Raw genomic sequence first — 22,129 nt, 5'->3', positions numbered from 1 at the left:
GCAGAGTTGTTCAATAAAAGGTGATAATAAAAGTAAAGGATTTACTACAGGTCATGGGAAAAACAACAATGGAATTCTTTAGTCTGGTTTTTCCCCTGTAATCCAGAGAACACTTTGATTTAATGCAAATATTACATAGGATTATTAAGACATTTATACTTTGGCAGTGCTGAGTGACTGGAGCTGGTGCTGAGTGACTGGAGCTGGTGCTGAGTGACTGGAGCTGGTGCTGAGTGACTGGAGCTGGAAAACTCTTTTACTAGCTGACAAACTTTTGAGCAAGGTACTCGACTCTAAAGATTATTCAATGGCCAATATCCTTGTCTTCCATCTCTAGGTCATGGGAAAATACCAGATTTTCATCACTCTTACTTCTTCTGTTTTCTGAAATGACTCAAGAGTCCCTATAACTCTAAAGAACATGCTGACATTGACTTGTAAAGACACTCGTACTTTAGGGACTGTGAGGTAATTACAGATGACAGCTACTGCTAAATTTAGAAAGGTGAACACTCAAAATTTTGGCTTCAGTTAGATGCTGCACTTAGGGGCTAAATTTGTGCAAGGTGTTGTCTCTTGACAGTCGAGTACTTTTTTTGTTCCGCCTTCTGTTGGATCTTAATAGAACATGCAGTGCATCGTCATGGTTGATTTATACCAGGGGTTTTTACCTTTTATTTATAGCCCGTCACACGAGGACCTGTGGTAGTTCTTCAGCATTGTATAATTGTTGTATGTCTAGTCTCACCCCATAATACAATAAAAGTGACCCTTGCTTGTTTATAGCAGTTAAAATCTACTCACATATTTTCCATTTACTTTTGAATTTGAGAACAAACCAACGCCTTTTCAATTGAAATCAAACACAGGGGATGCTAGGGTTCAATTCAGGAGGATGAATCTCTTTTGAAAAACAAGAATAAAAAAATCAAATCGTCACCCTATTTTCTAAAGCTCATGGACTCCTAAGCAACAGCAGGCTTGCACAGGCAATTTGTTTTAATGTAGTTGGGGGGTATTCAAAATTAGCATTTAAATCAGATATCAAACGTTAGAGAGTGAGTGTGACACCAAAACTTCCCCCTGGATCCCCAATTAGATTTTCTGTAATTGCTTTCAGATCATATTTCATAAAAAATTATCCTAGGACAGCAGCATAGATACATTTACACTACATTGCTGAAGCAGTGATTGTGATTACGTTTGTTGGAAGACTGGCATCAATTTTTTATACACTGACCTCTCGCGCTCCTGCTCCAGCAGGTTGGTGAACTCGTCACTCTTCTTCATGAACTCTCCGTGGTTCCTCTTTTCATCCTCCAGCTTGAAAAGGGCCTGTTTGTGCGACTGTTCTACCATCAGCAGCTGCTCTAGCATCCGCCGATGCGTCTCCCTCTGCTTCTCCACTAACTTGTCCAACTGTGGGAGGGGGCCACATACAAAACATCTGTCACATCTGGACTGCTCTGTGTTTGTCACACAAAGTTATTGAGTCACATTTTTATCTTTAATTATGATGAGTGTTACCTCTTCCATGGGCTTCTCATAGATGTCCTCCTGGAAGACCTCAGCCTTGCCCTGGATGGCGTCCCTCTGCAGGGCCTGGAGGACTTTCGGTGGTGTGACGAAGCCATATTTGGCCTCCAGCAGAGCCAAGTCGATTTTCTCTGCCTTCAGCACTGTGATCACCTCATCTCTGGCCTGTAGTGGGGGAAAAAGGAGGATTTGGTTAGATTAAACTTCGTGAAACCGTCTGAACGTACAGCAGAGTTCCAATATGCAGCAGCAAGACTGTAAGAGAGGAGTCTGCGGTAAACATAATATCAGTAAAATAACCTCAAATATTAATAACATTGTGTTGGCCTTGTATCCATCCTTGCTCTGTCAGCCTTTTGTATCTAAGTCCTTATGTTTTAAGGTCAGAAATGTACCAATGAATTGTGAAGTTAGTTCCTGAACAATAGATCTAGATGGTGTGGAACTGAGCAAATAATTCCCTCCATCAGACTTATTTACCCTTTATCAAAATTTGCCTAAGAAAAGCTTGATTGTCTGTGTTTGCAGGTTGATTACTTCACAGCAGTGGTTCTCAACCGGGGGTATGTGTAACCAAGGAGGGACTTCTGAAGTTACTAAGTGGTACATGGAAACACACAAAAAGGATTATAAATTTGTGTGTGCCTGTACTGAGTAAAGTTACTTGTCACAATAGCCTATAAATGTGAAGAGTCGTGAGCAAGCTCACAGAAAAGTCTGAATTGATAGCTAAAAGTATCCAATGGGTTGAAATGTGCAGCTTTTGCCACCTCTTGAGGTAGTAATATGAATGCAAAATTGACCAAATCTACTGAAAAAAGAAAGTAACCAAGCCTAAACATCGCCACATGCAGGATTACTATGTCTTGTATGGATTAACGTGTCAGGAATACACCACAACCACTCTTTTCTCTGCAGTGAAAACTATTTCTTGAAGCGTCAGGATGACATTCTTTATACATTATTCTTTTGTAGGGTGGTGTATCATAAGTGCAGTGCTATGGAATAGATACTTCTCTCCCTGCTCTGTTTGCTTTTGTTTACATTGTTTCCTTGTATCTAGCTCCTTTAACCTCACAATAAGACAAACGTTGCCTTGTTCCTGTCACATACAACAGTGCCAGGGGATTCCTGGATCCAGAGCTGAAATGAGAGGAAGTAGCCTCAGCTGTTGGCTGTCCATTAACACAGGCTTTTAATCCATCTTATGCACTCACTGCCCACTGAGCCATTGTGTCTGACTATATGCCCGACTGGGGCCAGTGCCATGTGTGCAGGCCTGTCTGCTGCTGTAATGGCTAATTGTTCCCAGGGATGGATCCAAGTTTACTCAGTCATCTCTATAGTATGGATTACCTGCAACTCTCCCTCGAGCAAGCTTAGTAGAAAGACGAGGTCATCTCGGGAAAGGTCCCTGCCCTTCTCCCTCTGACCCGCCTTTGCAGCACCGCTGGTGCTGCCACTCCCACTCCCACCAGCACAGGTGCTGTTCTTAGCCCTTTTGTCATTGCGCTGAATGGTGCCAGTGTCGTCCGGCGGCTCCCGGTGTCGACTGCGGCGCTCAGCCCTGCCTGAGGGCTCTTCTCGCTCTGTAGATCGCTTGCGAGTGTTTTCCTGCTGCTGCACCGGCTTGGCCTTGGTTACGTCCTCCAGACTGTTGCTGCGGGATCGCATGTTCCTCTACCTGTTGAGTGAATGGAAGATGGAATAATGAGAGTGTTTTTTCATATCCAACAAACAAAATACATAATTTGGGTTTGAATCAGCGACCATTGACTTTAACAAACAACACACTCTCCGCTGTTCTTAAACAGTCATGTGCAGTCAGTCTGTGATTTTTAGACTTTTTTGTTTTCCAAGAGTTGCTTTGTGACTGATGAAATGTTTTGATTTACATTTTCTGGCCAGAGCATTTAGGCATTAGTGGGCATGGATGCCACTTTCACTCAACCTGCATGCATGTCCCAAACTGCCCTTAAACAAACACTACACATTCTAACTCCACCAAACAACAGTGAGCACAAGAATGCAAAGTACATGACAGGTAGTAGTAGAAATGTTTAGGTCTGGACTTTGGAGTCCTTGGAGACTGTGCATGTCTGTTTAATGCATGTCAGACTGTGCAGTGGGATCTTGTCACATTGTGCAGATTTAACCTGTTCTGTCATCATACTGTAAGTAGGCCATAAACTAGACCTGTAGACCTACATATCAGTACTACGTCCAGTTCCACATTTATCATCTGTACAGCCAACAGCATGTCGTCATTGCCTGACACGTTAGACATTAGTCACTCAGCGGAATAGAGTCATCATCACCGCGTCATACTACCAGCCACAAAGCATGATTATGCCACAAATTCTTTGACAGTGCCAAACTTTTTTGGAGACTTAAGTCTTGTCGCAACAAATTACCCAAAGCTGCCACTCGTCATTCACGGCTGAGGAATTTTCCCATAATGTGAAATTTATGTCCAGAAAAAAGCAGCCAAACTCAGTCTGCCAGAGGATTTAGGTACTGGAGCGCTGTGGTCTTCTTGTGTACCTACTTTGTCTGTTTTACAGTTGATGATAGGTGGTCTGATGTGTTTGGGCCCAGAGAGTGATGGGGAAAAGGGGTAACATCCGAGTAAATTACTTTGTGAGCTATGAATAAAAAGCATCGTGGCTACCAACCAAGGTCTGTCTGGAGTATGCAGTTTGTCTTTGTGACATCTGGTTTATGAATGGGTCATTCAGTGACTCGCTGACTATGATAAATAGATAAATGATATAAGCTGCAGTCTCAAAGGCAAAAGAACTGTAGGCTCCCTTGCCAAGTAATTTATTAGCTTTTCAGCATTGTGCTCAGCTAAAGTAAATATACAAAAGAAACCAGAACTGAAATGAAAACATGCTGAGACTCATTTCTGAGTGTTTGATGTGAGAGAGAATAATCTGCCTAAAGGCATTACATCATCATCTAACCAGGTCGTCCTACATCAAACGGTTTCCAACTAACTAAAAGTTGTTGTACAGGCTAAAGGCTTTCACAACAGTGTACTCGCTGTCTTTTATTTTTTCATTTGTATGTGGCAAGCGACACAAAATAATAAAGTCAATTTTAAGTGTACTTCTGATAATCAATGATAAAGTTTAACATCTAAGGCTTTCTGGTAGCTCAGAAATGTTCTGAGCTTTTATTTGCGCTCAAGCTTTAGTAGTAGGACATCCACTCAGATCACAGAGTAATTAACGAACAATTACCTTGGATGAAAATGGGAATTATTTGAAAATGAAATAAAATCAATGTATAAATCAGTGAAATTATAATGTTTATAAAAACAACCAGTTGATAAACAGATTAATTTTAAAAAGTGGTGCTAGTTATGTTTTCAATTTACATTCAGATTAACTAATTGGTTTCTCATGTACTTTTCCATTTGACGACTACATTATAATAAATGGTACTCATCACATTACAACTACTTAACTGCTTATTTAGACATTTTAGATACTTGTACTTAAGTATTTCTATTTTATGCTACTTTATAGTTCTATTCCACTTCTTGTCAGAATTACTGTACTTACTGTTACTTCACTTGATTTATTGACAGCTTTTAAGCAGAGATTTTACGCACAAAACATAGGCCTGCAATAAAATACAAAATAAACAAAGAAAATGAATTATTATTGATTAATATTCCCAACAATATGTGTTCAGTGTAGTTAAAATCAAGTCCAACGTTACCTGCTGAAAAATTCAAATGCTGGTTATATGTCGATGCATGAGTATTAATAGTCCAGAAACAACATTTTAATTAACAAGATATCAATGACAGGGGCCATTCTGCTTGTATACCTGCAAGTCGTACCACTTTAAATACTTTATTTTGCTGATGATACTTTCTGGAGAATTATGAATGCAGGTTTGTATTCTGTGATATTGCTGAAGATCTGGATACTTCTTCCACCACTGACATATACCTAAATAATTCAAAAGCACCTTAAAAGAAGAGCAATCCTCTACCAATAAAACAAACATCTCACCGCTCCAACAGAATTTGCCTTAGGCGGACTAATTGGACCTCAGAAACAATGTGTTCAAGACTCCTGCAGTGTGTGTCCAGCCTTTGTGTGAGGCCCTCTGACAGTTTATGAGTAAGAAAGATGGCTGCGTGATTGCTTTGTGCACACTCTAGGCAAGGCGCCACATGATTCAGAGCTGAGGTAATTCCCTGCAGTCTAAGACAGACTCCACACTGACTTACTCAGAGATCTGGGCTACAGGCGATAGACAGAACAGCTCAAAATATGTGTGCAAGTGTGTTTGTTTGTACATATTTAGGCAATGTACATTAATATCTTTCCTGGACAACATTTAAAGGGAACAGACAAGTTTGTGTGTTTGTAACCGTACGCTGAGTGTCACTAGAACAGTATATAACCTTTCTAGTGAGTTACTTCATTACATACATAACCAACCCAGCTATCAGTCACTCGTGCACAACTGCAGCCTGTTGATGTTTACGAACCCATGATGCAAAAATCACACAGATGCTCATACTTACACACACATACATAAAAAGCTGCAGGTTACAGATTTGAGCTGAGATTGAGCAACAAATCCAAGCGTCACAGACATGTAACACGGTCCCGCTGAGGATTCCTACATGTGCAAGTATCACATATCTGCAAAATCTCCAAGATAGATCAGAAATATATCACATAGTTCATAAAAAGGTTCACGGAGGGGACGGGAGAATAGCTTTGTATTGGATCTGACGTGTCTCCAAATCGGCCCCTTACTGTCGTAGTGGGAGTCGAATAAATTAGTTTTGTGAAGAGTGTTGCATCTCTGTTCCTGGTTTTTTTTAACTGTTATTGGTTATTGGAAACTTGGAGCAAAGCAGACTAAATTGGACACACTGGAATGGTAAGCTGGCCAAAACTGGGCTGATTTGTGTTCATGGACTGAAATAATTTGTTCAACTGTAGTTACACTGCTCAAAACACCTTTCTTCTATTATCCAATTATCAATTCCTTTCTTATAGTACTTGTCCTATGAAAATTTGAATGAGATCAACTAAAAGCCTAAATTATACTAAAATTATACTAAAATTACTTGATTAACATAATGAGTTTTTAATATGAAGCTATCACTGAAATATATACGAAATAAACTATTTAAATGTGAGAAAAACAAGAAGAAAAGTGCTCATTTTGATTGTTCCATTGATTGACTAACAGTAGATAAAATAAAAGCAGAATTAATCCCATTTTTCTTCATCATTAAGTGTTAACTGTCAAAATACCATCACTGGCTAACGCAGTCCACATCTAAATAAAGATGGGGTGTAAGCAGACTTTAGAAGGCAGCAGTGCCAAATGAAAGCACAGCGTAAAAAAAAGATGTTGTTTGGAAATTTCCTTTGGGCCTTGTGTGCGCTGTGTGCGCACATATTTTCACCATGACCGCGTTGTGTTGTTTGTGTTAGCTTGGAGAAGGTGTGAACACAAAACTGCCTAAACGCAAAGCTAATTAGCTACTTACTGTGGCATGAGACCTCGTATAACCCTGTCAGAGTATTACAGTTTGTTTTTAGCAGATGAAATACAGGTGAAATAATGTATTTCTCTGAAACTCTTTAGTCAAATGAATCAGTGACTTTTTGAGAAGAAATGTCTCTGGAAATATATTATTTTTTTGTCGGAAACTTGACGCACATCACAACGTATTACTCGTGAAGTCACAATATTACCTGAGTGTCAGCCTAAAGTTATCATGTTTGTACCTGTGCTTCTTATGCAATACTAATACATCATGATTTCCATCTGTTGAATTACTCATTGACAATAACAGCATGAATGAATGGGTGTGTGACATGTGTAAAACTGTCCAGAGATGACTTAACCGTGCTTTGTCCTCTCACTAATCCCATCCAGGCAGTGTCAGGCGTTTTTCATTTTGTGAGCAGGAGTCAGTGCCAGAAGGTGATGTTCTGATTAACAGGTGCTCAGATCTTATGCAAGGGACTTGGCTGCTTAGCTCGGTTATGGCAATAAAGGCCACGCTTTGAAAAGAATCATTCAGGCACAAGCACGATAATACACAGAGCTAGAATTAATGAATGTGTTGTTTTTGGTTTAACATTTTGACTTGTTATTTCAGGCATGAATATTGCTGTATAACGTTTACGCACACTGTAGATTTCCCATAGGATCAAGTGGACACACAAAAGCAACTTTTTTTATCAAGATAACAGCAATGTTGAGCTAAATGCTAACATGCTCACAATGACTAAGCTAACATGCTGATGTTCAGAATCAGAAGGTGTAATGTTCACCATCTTACTTTAGTGTATTAGCATGCTGACATTTAATAACACAAAATACAACACAGCTGATGTGTCATTAGTTTTGCAGGTATTAGGTCATAAAGAAAAGTAATAGACAACTTTTGACCTAATGATGCTAGTTGAAAAGTCAGGGGATCAGGGAAATTTTTCTGAGTCATCCTCTGGACACCACGAATGTTTGTGCAATCCATCCAGTAGTTGTTGAAATATTTCAGTCTGGACCAAAGTGGTGGGCCACAAGACCAACATTGCCCTAGAGCCACACTGCTAACATGGCTCAAAATTGGCAATATTAATAAAGGACAGCTTGCTTATTCATTCATAATTTTTCTTTCTTTTTCCCCCTCCTTTCCTGAGGCCCTTCCATTACCTTGTGCTCTCATTAGGCAGTGAGGACAATGTCTGAAGCCAAAAGCAAAACTGTTACTGGAAAGAGTTGGCAGTTTGGGCTTGTCTAGCCGGGACCACCAAGGTTTCTCTGACTAGCTACCAGGTCAAAAGGCTTATTCATTCAATGAGTTTTTACGCAATGAACTCATCAAGCCAGCCAGCCAGTCATTAACTCATAAATGCTCATAAAGTTAATCTATAATGTCCATCAAGTAATTTTATCATACATCTGAACACTTCAAAAAGTAATTAAGCTTATAATTTTGGGGCTTTATGATTTTTGATCTTTGGTATGATTGTTGGGAAATGGGGATCTAAAGCAGACCACACCCTGCCACACACATAAAAAGCTTTTCACAGATGTTACCCACACTTTGTCAGTATACCTTTTAAGCACACTCACCAGTGCATCAGGGTCTTTTACAATAAACACTAAAAAAAGTAATGATTCACATTCATGTGAGCTGGAAGTGAAGCAGAGGGAGGGCCGTTAAAGTCAAAAAGGTTAAAGGTGAGGAAGCAGGTGTGCTTCAGAAAAATATACCTCTTCACTCTTTTCTCCCTCACACACATATACACATACTATGCATGGACGGAAACACACACCCACGCAATCAGCAGCCTGTGTGGACAGTTGGCATGCGAGCAGAACATATGCATGCATGCACACACCCACCGCTGCACAGGCATACACAAATTACAGAGTAAATTCCTGCAGCCTGACGACATGCTGCTGTCAGTATGATTGAGGGGAAGTAAAACGCAGATCAAAAGAGAGCAAAGGAAGGGAAGAGAGGGGAGGGAAGGATTGAGGAGCAGCAGCATACTCTATGGATGATCTGCTGGTAATATTCAGCTTACACAGTGCACCCTAAATCACCAATCAATTTATGCTTTTTCTTTTGCATTTGTGCTTAACTATCTAAAATAAAGTTACAGTTACAATCCTCCTAGCACATTAATCCGAGGACAGGTTTTGCCATGTTTTTTGCCATGTGTTCCTAAATAAAACAATAGACTAGATGAGAAGATTGATACCTCTCTCATCTCTGTGTGGCAAATATGAAGCTATCGCCAGCAGCCGGTTAGCTTAGCGCAAAGGGAAACAACTAGTCTCACTGTCCAGAGGTAACAAAATCAACATGTTATACGAACTAGCTCCTTTTACCATATCCAAAGCTGTAGAGGGAATGGATTTTAGTGAATTATTGTACAGCTACAGGAGCAGTCTTTCTCTGTCAATCTGTTCATGGCCCATGAAAAATTGATCATGTGGAAGAGAAGCTGGTTTTCACAGAGAGGAAGGTATGGCAAACCAGGATTAAAATAACTCAAAGCAACACTGTAAAGTCATGCATCAACATCAGAGGTAACGGAATGCAGTAGGAGGTGTACTACCGAGACTGTGGCGAAGTCTGATCCATGTAAAATCAGATTAGATGTCTCTCGTTTTTCATGCAGTTGAAAGTCTGCGTCAGGTATGATGAATGTGTGGTCACATTCATCTGCTGGACTGTGTAATCAAATATCCGTTTTTTGGTGTTTGCCCATATTTCACTTTTTGTTGTTATCATTTCACTTGCAGTAAGGAGTTTAGATACAGGTTTATTTTGCATGCATTGATAGCAAAATTCATGAAATCAATTATTCAACCATTATTCTTTACACATTCCTTGTGAATAAAGTCATGGCATGTTCATTTTCATCCATGCACATCGTTATTCACGATTGTATTTATGTGCTAGCATATATGCAAGGCCACACACTGAAAGAGCAAAAGAAAAGAGAGAAATAAAAGCCACTAAAATTCAATGTCAGTGATGATTAAACTACAAACTTGCAGACCAGGAGGAGGTCAGAAAGCCCTGAGATCCAAAAGCACCACTTTTCCTTTTGGCTCAGTGGAAGATTCAAATATATTTGGCAGGGCAGAGTGAAAACATCTTGAAATAAGCTTGATAAGAATATAAAAGAGAGTTCATATAATTTAGTTTTTTAGTTTTTGCAGTGCATTGTTTTGCATTTAGCTGTTATAGCTACATGCTGTAGTTACTGATTAACCCTAACACAATAATTCAACAGATAAATACAACAACACCTTGATGTCTTAATGGTAGATACTGACAGACATACTGTGTGTGAATGGTAATAATATGTTTTAGGTGAATACTTTTGAAGAACGTGTGGGGCTTCTTGAGATTAGTTTTTCCATTGTAAAATATAAATATTGTTCTAGTGTTTCTACTTGTATTCCTTCACTTGTTAAGTGTTATTAAACAGTGTTAAATGCATCAGTAATGCTAACAGCACCCAAAAAATGACTCTCAGAGAGTTAACATCATCTAGCCAAAAGAAAACCCCAGAGTGAAATGTTTGCAAACAGTGCAGAGGTTGCTGCAGCAACAGGTAATGGTCAGCCTTCAGGTTGGATGAGGTGCCATAAAACCGTCGGAGATGTTTCCTGCAAGCATTAGGGCTGCTGAACTGTAAAGCAACAAGAGAAGTGGGATGGGAATTCCTCCACACTGAAGTCGTCCACAGCTCGGGGCATGGGCCGCAAACTCCTGCAAAGCGGCTGCGGAAGACTATCAGGCAGACAAACAGAGATGTTTCAGCTCAGATGTAGGCACGCTGTTATTTAAAGCTGTACACATGACAGCGGCTCTCTGCTGCAGGGCTTATAGCTGTTAAAATGCCTGTTGGGTGAATAAGAACACCGCTGCACATTTTTTTCATCAAGGCCTCCTGTCTGCTAGATGATGCAATGCCAGGAAATCTTTAGACAGACCAGAAACTGTATCAGTGTTAGCTTAGCACATTTCCCCCTGCAAGCATGTGTCAGAGACAGGGATCATATTCAGTAACAGTGTAGCTCCACTGTGCATTTCTAAGTCTGATTATATGAAATAAACTTCGGAAGGGACGTCAAGAAAGGTCTTCCGGCTGGAAATGGAGCAGTGATAATAAATTTCACTGGTGTCTTCTGGAGGCAAAAATACTGGATTTACATATCTGTGCAAGCAGTTGCCTTAAAATACTGTACTGTGCATATCATGGGGGATATCTGGTGTTTAGTTCCCCCTAACCATCAGGGGCATCATTTCAGAAGAAAAAAAAAGGCTTGTCTTATCTTAACTTCAGTTTCAAAGATCCAATCTTCCTGTTACAGAAGCACTTCCCAAACTCATGGCTGTGTCCTATCCTATGTCAGACCTTATCTCAAGAAATCCTAACTAGAACTGTAAACTTGATTCTTAAATTTGCACAATTGCACAAGACTGCCTGTATGATTTGTCTCACTTCACTTGTCAATAGCTAGCTAGCTTGCTGCCTTCAGATTAAGCTTTAGTTTTAGCTTAAATTTTAGCAGTGAGTCAGAGGCATTACTTGTGTCGGTGGATGAGAGGAAACCCAACCTTTCCAAGTTTTCTTCTAAATTTGCAGCCTGGATTAAGATTTGAACAGATGTAGCATGTCAATCAATTTTTATTTTATCTCTTGGCAGTCAATATATAGCCTACCTTATTAATACATGGTCCGGGAAATGCATACAGTCAGCATACAGTTTAAGAAGCCTTTCAATGACAATATTTTAGTGTTCGTGGTTTTCCATTCCTAACTGGACAGTTATGATAGAAATTTAGCTATTACTGTATAAGACAAGAAAGGATTTTTTCCTAAATGGAGTTGGGAAACATGTTTCTGTAATACCATCCATCCATCCATCCATCCATCCATTGTCAACCGCTTATCCTACGTATAGGGTCACGGGGGGCTGGAGCCAATCCCAGCTGACATAGGGCGAAAGCTGGGGTACACCCTGGACAGGTCGCCAGTCCATCGCAGGGCCACACATAGACAAACAACTACTCATGCTCACCCTCACACCTAAGGACAATTTAGGTTCGTTTCTGTAATACCAAAAATTCTAAATGTCTGAAATGAAGTTCTAGTAGGACTAAGGATACTGCTAAACAATGAGCAGTAGAAGAGCATCTGTTTCACCAGGGGGCACCTTATTGCCAATAAAGTTGAAACCTTCACAGCACTTAACTCAGTAAAAGTTGTGCAAAAAGTGCAAATCTCAATAAATCTACATAAATATAGCCCTTGCGTTTGAAGTTGGAGTGATAAAGGAAAAGAGACACTTTGCCTGAAACCATTCATCAGATGTACATATTACATTTAGGGCATTTAGCAGAGCCAATGGAGGTCATGGAAAGGTGGCGGGGGGGGGGTCGCATGGGAGAACTTTGGTAGATTAAACACAAAGTGTACTGCGGCATTCTGTACTTAATATTATATGTTGTGTACTTTATTTAATTAAAGATCCCCCCCTGGGCATGTCTGGAACAAATCCAGAGTCTATTAATATGCAAATATTTTACATTTCAAAACTACAAACAAAACTCCTGGAAACAAGATGCCCTACATGTCACTGAAATGTCCAGTCTCAGTTTGTGCGAGCTGGAATAAAATTAATCAAGACAACTTTTCAAGCAAGAATGCTAAAAAGTATCATCTTTCAAATGTGAGAAATGTTGATCTCTTTTAGTTTTGGACTGTTGGTCAGACAAAATAAGCAATTTGAAGATGTCACTTTGGGCTCTGAGGTTATTCTCTGACACTTTATAAATCAATCGAGAGAAAGAAATTGGCAGATTAATTCACAATAATGTCTTATGGGGTACAGATTGCACACCCCTCTTAGAAAACTTAACTGACATGATTTGAGAAAGATCAACCTCTTTCCAGACTGGCTGTGAATGTAACACAATGAGACGAAAATGAATAAGAAACACTGACACACTCTAAGCCAAAACAAACTGAGAAATCTGTTTACAATCTCTTAGCTCAACCAGGTAACCAGCTATTGACTCAGGGTTCAAGTTATAATCTGAGCTTTGTGGGGTTTTCTAATGTACTAGCTAACTAAATAAATTAATTAATAATAAGAAGAGAAAGAGAGAGAGAGAGAGAGAGAGAGAGAGAGAGGAATCATTGCTTATTACGTGATTCAACATTTCCCTCTCTCACACACACACAAACACACACACAACAGTCCACTACTTGCCCCAGATGTTTGCGAAATTGCAACAAAGTTTCAATAGCCTGGAAAAACACCATCAAAGACTATTGCTCAAGGAGGCACTGCTCGCCGCCAGCACACAGTACCAAGCATATTATCATATGTAGCGCTGTACTAATTGGAAGATGCATAAAAAAGCCTGTAAAACTAAACAAATAAGCAGCAGTCAATACAGAGTCTAATATAGTACAAAACAACTGAGTTCATGTTCACAGGTCGCAGCCTCAACCTGTCTGTTGGAGCGCATTAGGAAGGTTTGTTCATTTAAGTCTGTTTATCTTTTTAATGTAAATAATTGTAGGTACTAATTACAATGATAAATACATTATTTGTGATTCAAAATAATGGTTGTTGATAAATTAATTAGTGACCCCCACAGATGCATGACTTTGCTGCTTCCATGGGAGCTCAGACCCTCCTTATGTGAGCAGAGCTCCCACTGGCTCCCACGTAACTCTAACCCTGTATTCACTCTAAGGACAGTGGAGGTGATCTGTCCCCCGGGAACACTGGAGGAAAAACGGATCATGGACGGGGACTCATGCTTCCTCTGCCAGGTTTACATTTAAAGGAGTTTTCAGTCTGGAAAGGGGGCCAAGTCTGATGTTAAACCATGAAACTTGGCCAAGCATACATGCACTAAGTCTTGCTGTACGTAATGTGAAAATACACACACACACACACACACACACACACACACACACACACACACACTGGTCTGGTTGGTTGTTTGTCTGTTTTAGAGCAACACTGTTGCCATGATAATGTCTTTCTCATGATGTCATGGCTGGCTCCAAATGTTGTGTTTTACTGTGTGTGTGTTGTACGCCGTGTGGGTCTTCACTGTATATTAGTGATTTACCTCGTGCCAAGGTCTTTGCATTCAAGCTTGTGAAAACAAAAACAGACAGCAGTACAGAAGTTCAGCAATCTCTCAACCAAAACTGAGACCAAATTACTTTTTAATGGGGCCAGGAATGCTGTTTTGATTCAAACATGAACACAACCCACATGAAGTGAACCTCATTCTCTTACTCTTACAAAACTTGATTCTATGTATATCCCCGCTGGACTCCCATGTCAGCCCCAATACATGTTCTAAACATGCCCAATATATTTAATATCCCATATTAACTTTCATGCCTTGGCAGGTGCACCACGCTTGGTGTCAGTCAGTTTTGGAGCAGGGGATCATGAGAAAGAGAAGCTTGAGGACTGATGGGGTTTGAGTTGGCCACGAGCTGCTGGGCATGAAGGGTCATCCAGTTCAGTCTAGCTGGTGTGTTTTGGCATGATTTTGAAAGGTTGTGCAGGACACTTTAAAGTGGCATATATCAATATTGTATTAAAAATGGGGGAAAATGACGATATGTAATGTGAAGTGACAAACTAAAGGATGATTATCACCTCTGTCACTTAGCTCTGCAGATCTCTGTAGTGTCTTTAACACATTTTTTTTTGGTTTTACGATATATTACTCCGTGATTTGGTCACATAGCGCTCACTATTTAAATTTTAGGGAAAACTCAAAGCTTATATTTTGTACCTGTTATTTAGCAACATTATGCCTTTTCAATGTAATCTCATGATCTCACAGATGTCTCCTATCTGCCCAGAGTAGATTCAGTCCAGTAATTCCACAGACTGTTCCAGAAACAGAGCAGTCTTTAATGTGTTTTTATCAAAATCATATTCCTTCATCGATCCCTACATTTTCACTTCACATTACTTTCACTAAGAACAAAGTATGAAAAACTTGGTTTACAAAGTGTACTTCACTTTTTCTGTGCAAAATGTTGTAAAGATATAGCTTTTACTATTTAAATTGCATATGGTTCTTTCATTCACCACAGATAATATCCAGTATCTTGTTCAGGCAATGTTATTTTAGAGATATTAATTTGTTTACCTTGACCTGTGGCTTGACATACAAGAGGAACAGAAAATAAATTATACCTCCTACACTGACTCGTTACAGGAAACAGGAAAAGTTACCTAAACGGATAAAACGAAGCACCACATGAAACAAATTTGCATACTATTCACATCACCACTGTGCTAATGCTGCCAGAGCTGCTAAATATGCCCTATGAAAGTGAATTTGTTAGAGCATGCCACTATCCTGGTTCAGAATGACAGAAAGTGGTTTGATTTATGTTTGGTACATTTGTATTTCAACAGATCTGATCCTCTCATTTAGCAACTAACTTTCTGTATTTCCCCTCATTAGGTAGAATTTTAAAAAGCACCTATATCTCTTTCCCAATTTGAAAATCTGATCCTCACTTCCTGCTCCCACTCCGCCCCTCTAAGGGGCCCTGTGTGCCCAGCATGATAGAGCAGCTCCAGACAGATCCGATGGTAGGAAGGTGTGAATAGCTGGAATGATCTGTCACCACAAGGGCCACCAGGGAAGAAGACAAATCACCTACAAGCCAACAACATCCTGACACTCTGATCCTCTCTGTTTCATCTTAAACATAAATACACAGATAAACACATAGGCCGACTGACGAAAACAGCATAGTCGCTGTCAGATCAGAATAATGTTGGATTATGAGTGAGTAGCAGCAATATGGGGCATTAAAACTTCACTATTTCAACAAATGCTTTTCTGTGTGAATATTAAGCACATAAATCTGGTGTTGACATCAGCAGGTTTGGGGCTGATTACTTTATTTGTTCTTTTGAAGTTGAGTACACGCTGCTTTTAGTTTATCAGGAAATAAACTGCTGTAGCCACATCACAAAGAGCAAAAACAATCCAATGAACAAGGACATGGAAGTTTGTGACTTGATTTTATTATTATTATTATTATTTTCAGTTTAAATTTAACTTCTTTTTCACTGTGTGGTTTGAGATCTGGGTTTATTTTATAGGTTGTTTCAGTTTTAACTTGACTTTTGGTTCAGGTTTCAGGTATTTTGTCTGTTTTTGCAACATATATAATGTATATCATTTACCTTTACCAAAAGGTAATAAGGCTGAATCCAGGGAATCCCTATCTTGTTAACCCTGGTCTTTTTTCCAGTTTATGAATCTTTTTTTAACATCCAGTGTCCATCTTTATTTCAGATTATGATAATAAGATTCCCTTTGTTTTAAGTATTGCTCAGAGCTTACAGGGGTATTCAGCTCTGTTTAGCCAGCAGAGGGCAGCACTTTTTTATTTTTAGGAGTGGCCTTTTGGAGACCTTTGGACTCCATTGCATATTTAATTTGTTATTCTTAACTACCTATTTTTATATACAATCTTTGAGGCTAGTTTTAATATGTGACCATATTGTCATTCTTTGGTAAAAACAGCCCGACGTGCAATTGGGCTTCTTACACCTGTACTGATGTAAAGTACAATGGCATGAGTGTGCAAAACACAATCACAGTTCACAAATTAAATTCGAAAGTAGCTTAGCAAAACAAAAACAGTTCACACAAGAAAGTTCCAAAACAGGACTCTAATTAACACTTGTATTATGTTGGTGTACTATTTTGTCAATTTTGTTTTGTAATTGGCATAGGCGCCTTAACATTGCTTTAGGCCCTGGGGCTACAGACATTTTGGAGGCCCTTATATAACAAGGCTGCAACTTAGGCTGTTAAGTGTATTTAATTGACTAGCTTGGCACAAGTTCCAAGTACAAGGTAGATTTATTTGTCATTTCACAACACAGGGTTGTAACGATTGAGTTGTAGTTCCCTTTAAGCCACTCACAAAAACAAACATTACATACAAAAATCATATACAGGGTAAAGGCTGACTGGGATGTTTGAGAACCAGTTTCTCAAAACATGTAATTTCAATGGAGCACTCACACAGCAGAGCTTTTAGGTACTAAACTGGCTAACAATCCTGAAAGCTCGCGCACAATTCTATGGTTAGAAATTTGGATCTGACAAAAATGCAGTTTTTTTCATAGCTATGCCTGGGAAACCTTTGTGACTTTACTGGACCAATATTGTTCATGGCAGTGGTGCAATATTTCATATATATATATTTAAAAACATTTTAAGCTTGTGTGGCCCATGGAAGCCTGGGCCTCAGTAAGCCCATGCAAGTTGCAATTGATAATTTGGCATTTTATTTTTTTTTATTTTTCTATTTACTACATTTCTACATGGAACACACTTTCTAAAACATGGATGTGTTTTGCACTTCCAATCTGCTATGGTGTAGTTTACTATATGTCAATTGGCTCATTGTGTTAGTGGGCTGCAGACAGCTTGCATCTGCCTGAGATAGCCGATTACATTTACATATATTCATTTGGCTGATGCTTTTATCCAAAGCAACTTACAATTGCAGTATATGTCAGAGGTCGCACGCCTCTGGAGCAGCTAGGGGTTAAGTATCTTGCTCAGTGACACATTGGTGTCTCACAGTGGATTCGAACCCGGGTCTCTAACACCAAAGGCATGTGTTTTATCCACCACATCACCACCCCAGGTTAGCTAATAGATTGTTATGTTGTGTTTTTACAAATGAGAGAGTGCAATGGATTTTGACTTAGCATGCCGTAGCTACTGTACCTGAATAATCACCTGCAGTTGTGTTTGTTTGTGATAAAAACAGGCATGAGTAACGTGGGCTCAGGATTTTGTCCCCTCACTGCAGATTAACAGCAGATTAGAGGTTCAATGGGCTCATCAGCTGGTCAGCAGGCTGTCAATTTGTCTGCAGTAATTGCATATACGTTATATGATCCTAGAGGTCATGTAAATGTGCTCATCTGTTTCAGTATAGAAATAATTATATCTGAGTTTAACTGTTTCTTCTATGTCTGTCCAGCTAACCTCTGGCCTTTCACTAAATGACTGTTGAGAAAATGTGTAATTCACTCAGACAAGCAATCACTTTAACAGTGGAAGATAACATAGTCCCAATAATCTGTTCCCTTTCAGTTACACAACAAACCCATCTAAGAAAAAATAGAAAAAGGTCAGCATCAGCATGCACTCATTCATTCACCGGTGCATTCTCAGTCTGTCCATCCATCTGTGTAGTGACAGAGGATTGACAGTAGAGTATTACGGGGTCACAGCATCCATCAGCTGGTCCACATGCTGTCACTTTGCCCTCAATGTAAGATTAACTCTGTTGAAGAGTTTGCATTTGGAGTGTCAGTCGTCATTGATTCATGTATTGACTTAAAATGTGTCATTCTTTAGATTACAAGAAATCAAGAATATCATCTTATTACTGTCACCTCTGTTGTGTAGCCAAACTATATAGAATGTAAACTTTCTACAATTAAAGTACAATAGAATATATATCATTAAGCAGAAGGTAACATAAATAATATTTTAATGATTTACAGTCTGCTAGCAACATGGCTATATGTGTGGGGATGACGGTCGGTCAGTCCTCAGTCCAGACTGAAGTGTTTCAACAACTTTTAGATTGAATTGTTGAAGGAATGTTTTAACAATTTATTAATCCCTTAAACCCCAAATCGCAGACTGCGCTCCTTACAGTGTAATCTGTTAACTGCCCCACTAACGCACCTCAAATCTATGGGTGAAAGGGCTTTTTCTGTTTACGCTTCTTCACTTTGGAACTCTCTTCCTCCTGAACTCAGGGAAGCCCAGACTCTTGGCATTTTTAAAGATCTTCTCAAGACACAAACTTGCTTTTGACTGCTAATGTCTTTTTATGATTGTTTTATAGTTATTTTTATTATTACTGTTGTTGATTTTTGTTCTTATTAACTTTTGTTTGTTTTATTTTTCTGTGGACTGTGATTTTATGTTCAGCGCTTTGAGAAGCTGCTTTTAAAGGCGCTCTATAAAATCAAGTTTATTATTATTATTATTATTTACAGATATTCATGATTCCCAGAGGATGACCCCGACTTACTTTGTTGAACCTCTGACTTTTCTTCTAGCGCAACCAGCAGGCTGACATTGTTATTTATGGAGACCTATGTGTGTGTGTGTGTGTGTGTGTGTGTGTGTGTGTGTGTGTGTGCAGGTGTGTATACATACAGTGTATGCATATAGTACATTAATTTGTACATGTGTATGCATTGTTGTAGTCATTTGAGCATGCTTGCAAACCTGTTTTTGTTTGTATCAAGTGTTAAAAGGGATGAAAATCAAGTCAAACTAAAGAATAGATAATTTGATTTCTTGTCTATTTATTCTATTGATTTTTAATAACGCAAAGAGTATTTCATGTCCATTACAGGCCACTGTATGCTTTGCTGGAGACTTGCTGATGCCTAGGTCACTGAAGAAAGTCCTACTTCCATACTAAATACTAATTGTAATGGTATATATTATAATCTTTTTTAGCATAGTGTTTTTGCAGTTAGGATACAAGTTAGTAACATACTTTAGCATTTACTAACAAGTACCAGGTCAAGCACACAGAAACTAACCCTAATTACTTTGTGCATTGCATTGTGGGAGAATGGTGAACATCAACACCACACTGAAAAATCAAGGGTTTGTTATACTTTATTCACCTTTCCGATGAGGACACAGCTATAGATTCCTTAATATGCTTCTAAAGGTCTTCTTCCAGGGAACAACTCTCTGTGGATGCCTGCCCCCAGTCCAGTTGCCCAGCAACATCCTCATTAAGCTGTCCGATGAGTCACACCATGGTCTATTTACAAGTCAAATGTCCAAGCTGTAGTTTGGAGCATTGACTTTATGACATCAGGCCATTCAGTGCCAAAGTCTCCTAGATAATGCAAATCGGCAAATCAATTAGGTGGGCTGTATCTGAATTACAAGCAAACAGATTGATGGGATTTGGTTATAATGAACAATTACTGGAGTTTGTGCATCTCTAACATCCTGATTTATTTTGTTGTACTATTATGGGCGATCAAGATCTCATTATCTAGCTCATATATGCAGCTTTAGTGTCATTTCCCGAGGGGAATTGTGGTGATTTCAATATTACCTTGCTCTGGTCAGTGATTTTAATCCCATCTGGAGCTCAAATGTCTGTGATTTCTCATCCCCACAGCTACAGCTCCAATTTCCTGCTTCATCACCTCAGCACACAGTGTGATAATTGAAGAAGCTGATCCAATGAAGGAGTAAGAAACGAGACCTAGTCCCCACAAGCTCACGAATGGCATGTAACAGGTGATTCTGGTTCGGTTCTTCAGAAAGAGAGCAGTTTGAAACAGTTGTTGAACATGAAATCACAGCTAAATGATTAATAATAAATAATACTAATATTAAGCCTACCAGTGATCATTGTCACATGGTTTTCTGGCATGTTTAATGTCTATTACAGAAAATTGGAAATTACGCATTTAGAGGGTGAGAGTGAATCACAGTAAAAGTGTGAACTGGAAAACCAAAACAATACGCTGAAAGGTGCTAAAACTCTCCATACAGTTTGATGATAATTATCCGTGGGTTCATCACCACAAGCATCCGTATGTGATCTATTCAGGAAAAGCACACCAGTAAAGACGATAAACTACAATGCAACTAAAACTGACCAAAACAGGGAGGAATAGGAAGTCAAAACTTAAAACATGGCCAACTACAAAACCATGATTAACAAAGCATTGGCCTGGTGGCTACATTAGTACACAATAGATGCAGTTTGTCCCAAGGTAACCCCAATATGTGAAAATAGAGGATAATAATACAGTTCTCTGGCTCTTTCTCCAGCTTTGTTAATATTCAGAGGCTGCTTCCAAGCAGCAAAACAACATTTCCCAGTGAGCTGACTCATGTTTTCTTTTTCAAAAAATCAGTGTATTCAATTGTACAAGCAGTGCTGCAATTCTGTACTTTTGGCCGAGTATTGGTGCATTGTCTTGTACCAAGTTACAGAAAGAGTCATCAGTGCAGAGGGTACATCAGGTATAAAAATCTTTCCTTCAAGTTAGCTCCTTTGGAATATTATTTTTATCTAGATCATGTAACATATTGTGCATAAAGGCCTCTACAAACCCCTGATTTAGGTAGAAAGATGACAACAGCTAAAGGGAGGATGCAAGGTTGTTGTGAAATGAAAGCACTGTACTTTCAGTATGAGCTGCCCAAAGCCACAATTCATCCTTCCACAACTTGGACACCAAACTCTGAAGCACTGTTGTCACTTTCCACCCATGCACTGCTTATGAGTCATCAGGCAGATTGGTGTAATGCACCCTCCGTCACCCTCATCGACACACACGGCCTTGTCCCATACTGACACCGCATTACTCCTGCCAAACACAATCCCACTCTGTACAAATCACGCCCATTTAAGACATTTCCCAAATCCAAAGTGAGTAAATTGACTGTCACAAAGTGCAACACTGACATTTCTCACCTCTGGAACACTCCTGTCCTTTCCGCCTTGTTTCCTGTTTGCTCCCAGCATGCCACACTTCTCTTAAATAAGAGGGAGCAGGGAAAATGTTAGTGGGTCATCAGAAAATAGACCGATAATTTGCTCTGTCATTTAGCGAATGCAAAAGCCACGCAAAGTCACAGAGCCATGCTAAGCCCTCTCCTCTCAGCAGGGTCCTTTTCCATAGCAACGGCAAACACAGAGAAGGGCAACAATGGGGGCTTAACCTCAAAGAGGAATGTTCGCAGCAGGCTTCCTTGATGTGTTTTATTTTTTTCTCTGGTGCATATTTGGCGTCAGGCTGCCACCTGTGTCGCTTTATCTAATCATGTTGTATATGCCAAGAATTTCACAACCAAAACCCAGTCCCTGGTGGGAATACAATGCAGAAATAGCGGCAAGATGTAAGCTGGTTCACATTGAGGTTGGCATGGTACAGTCCTGTAAAGATTTCGTTTGCATAATAT

General features: G+C 39.4%; 1 protein-coding gene across 2 annotated transcripts in view; it reads right to left on the bottom strand.

Moving 5' to 3' along the window:
* Nucleotides 1-1,106: 1,106 nt before the first annotated feature.
* LOC119904349 (filamin A-interacting protein 1-like) overlaps nucleotides 1,107-22,129 on the bottom strand; it is a 30,106-nt gene continuing 9,083 nt past the window's right edge. The window contains exons 2-4 of one of the 2 annotated variants that reach the window (XM_038720955.1): nucleotides 2,893-3,220; nucleotides 1,528-1,701; nucleotides 1,107-1,419 (exon numbers count right to left, since the gene is read on the bottom strand). In XM_038720955.1, the coding sequence (XP_038576883.1) occupies nucleotides 1,198-1,419; nucleotides 1,528-1,701; nucleotides 2,893-3,210 (714 nt within the window). In that variant the 5' untranslated portion in view covers nucleotides 3,211-3,220 and the 3' untranslated portion in view covers nucleotides 1,107-1,197. The remainder of the gene's footprint in view (nucleotides 1,420-1,527; nucleotides 1,702-2,892; nucleotides 3,221-22,129) is intronic. The other variant, XM_038720946.1, reaches the window with a different exon arrangement.

Source organism: Micropterus salmoides, unplaced genomic scaffold (genome assembly GCF_014851395.1).
Source record: "Micropterus salmoides isolate LMB-PRFRI ecotype aquatic unplaced genomic scaffold, ASM1485139v1 Ms_hic_scaffold_1, whole genome shotgun sequence".
In the NCBI taxonomy this organism is placed as follows: Eukaryota; Metazoa; Chordata; class Actinopteri; order Centrarchiformes; family Centrarchidae; genus Micropterus; species Micropterus salmoides.
Note: the sequence above shows the minus strand (reverse complement) of the source record. Positions and strands in the feature narration are given on the sequence as shown.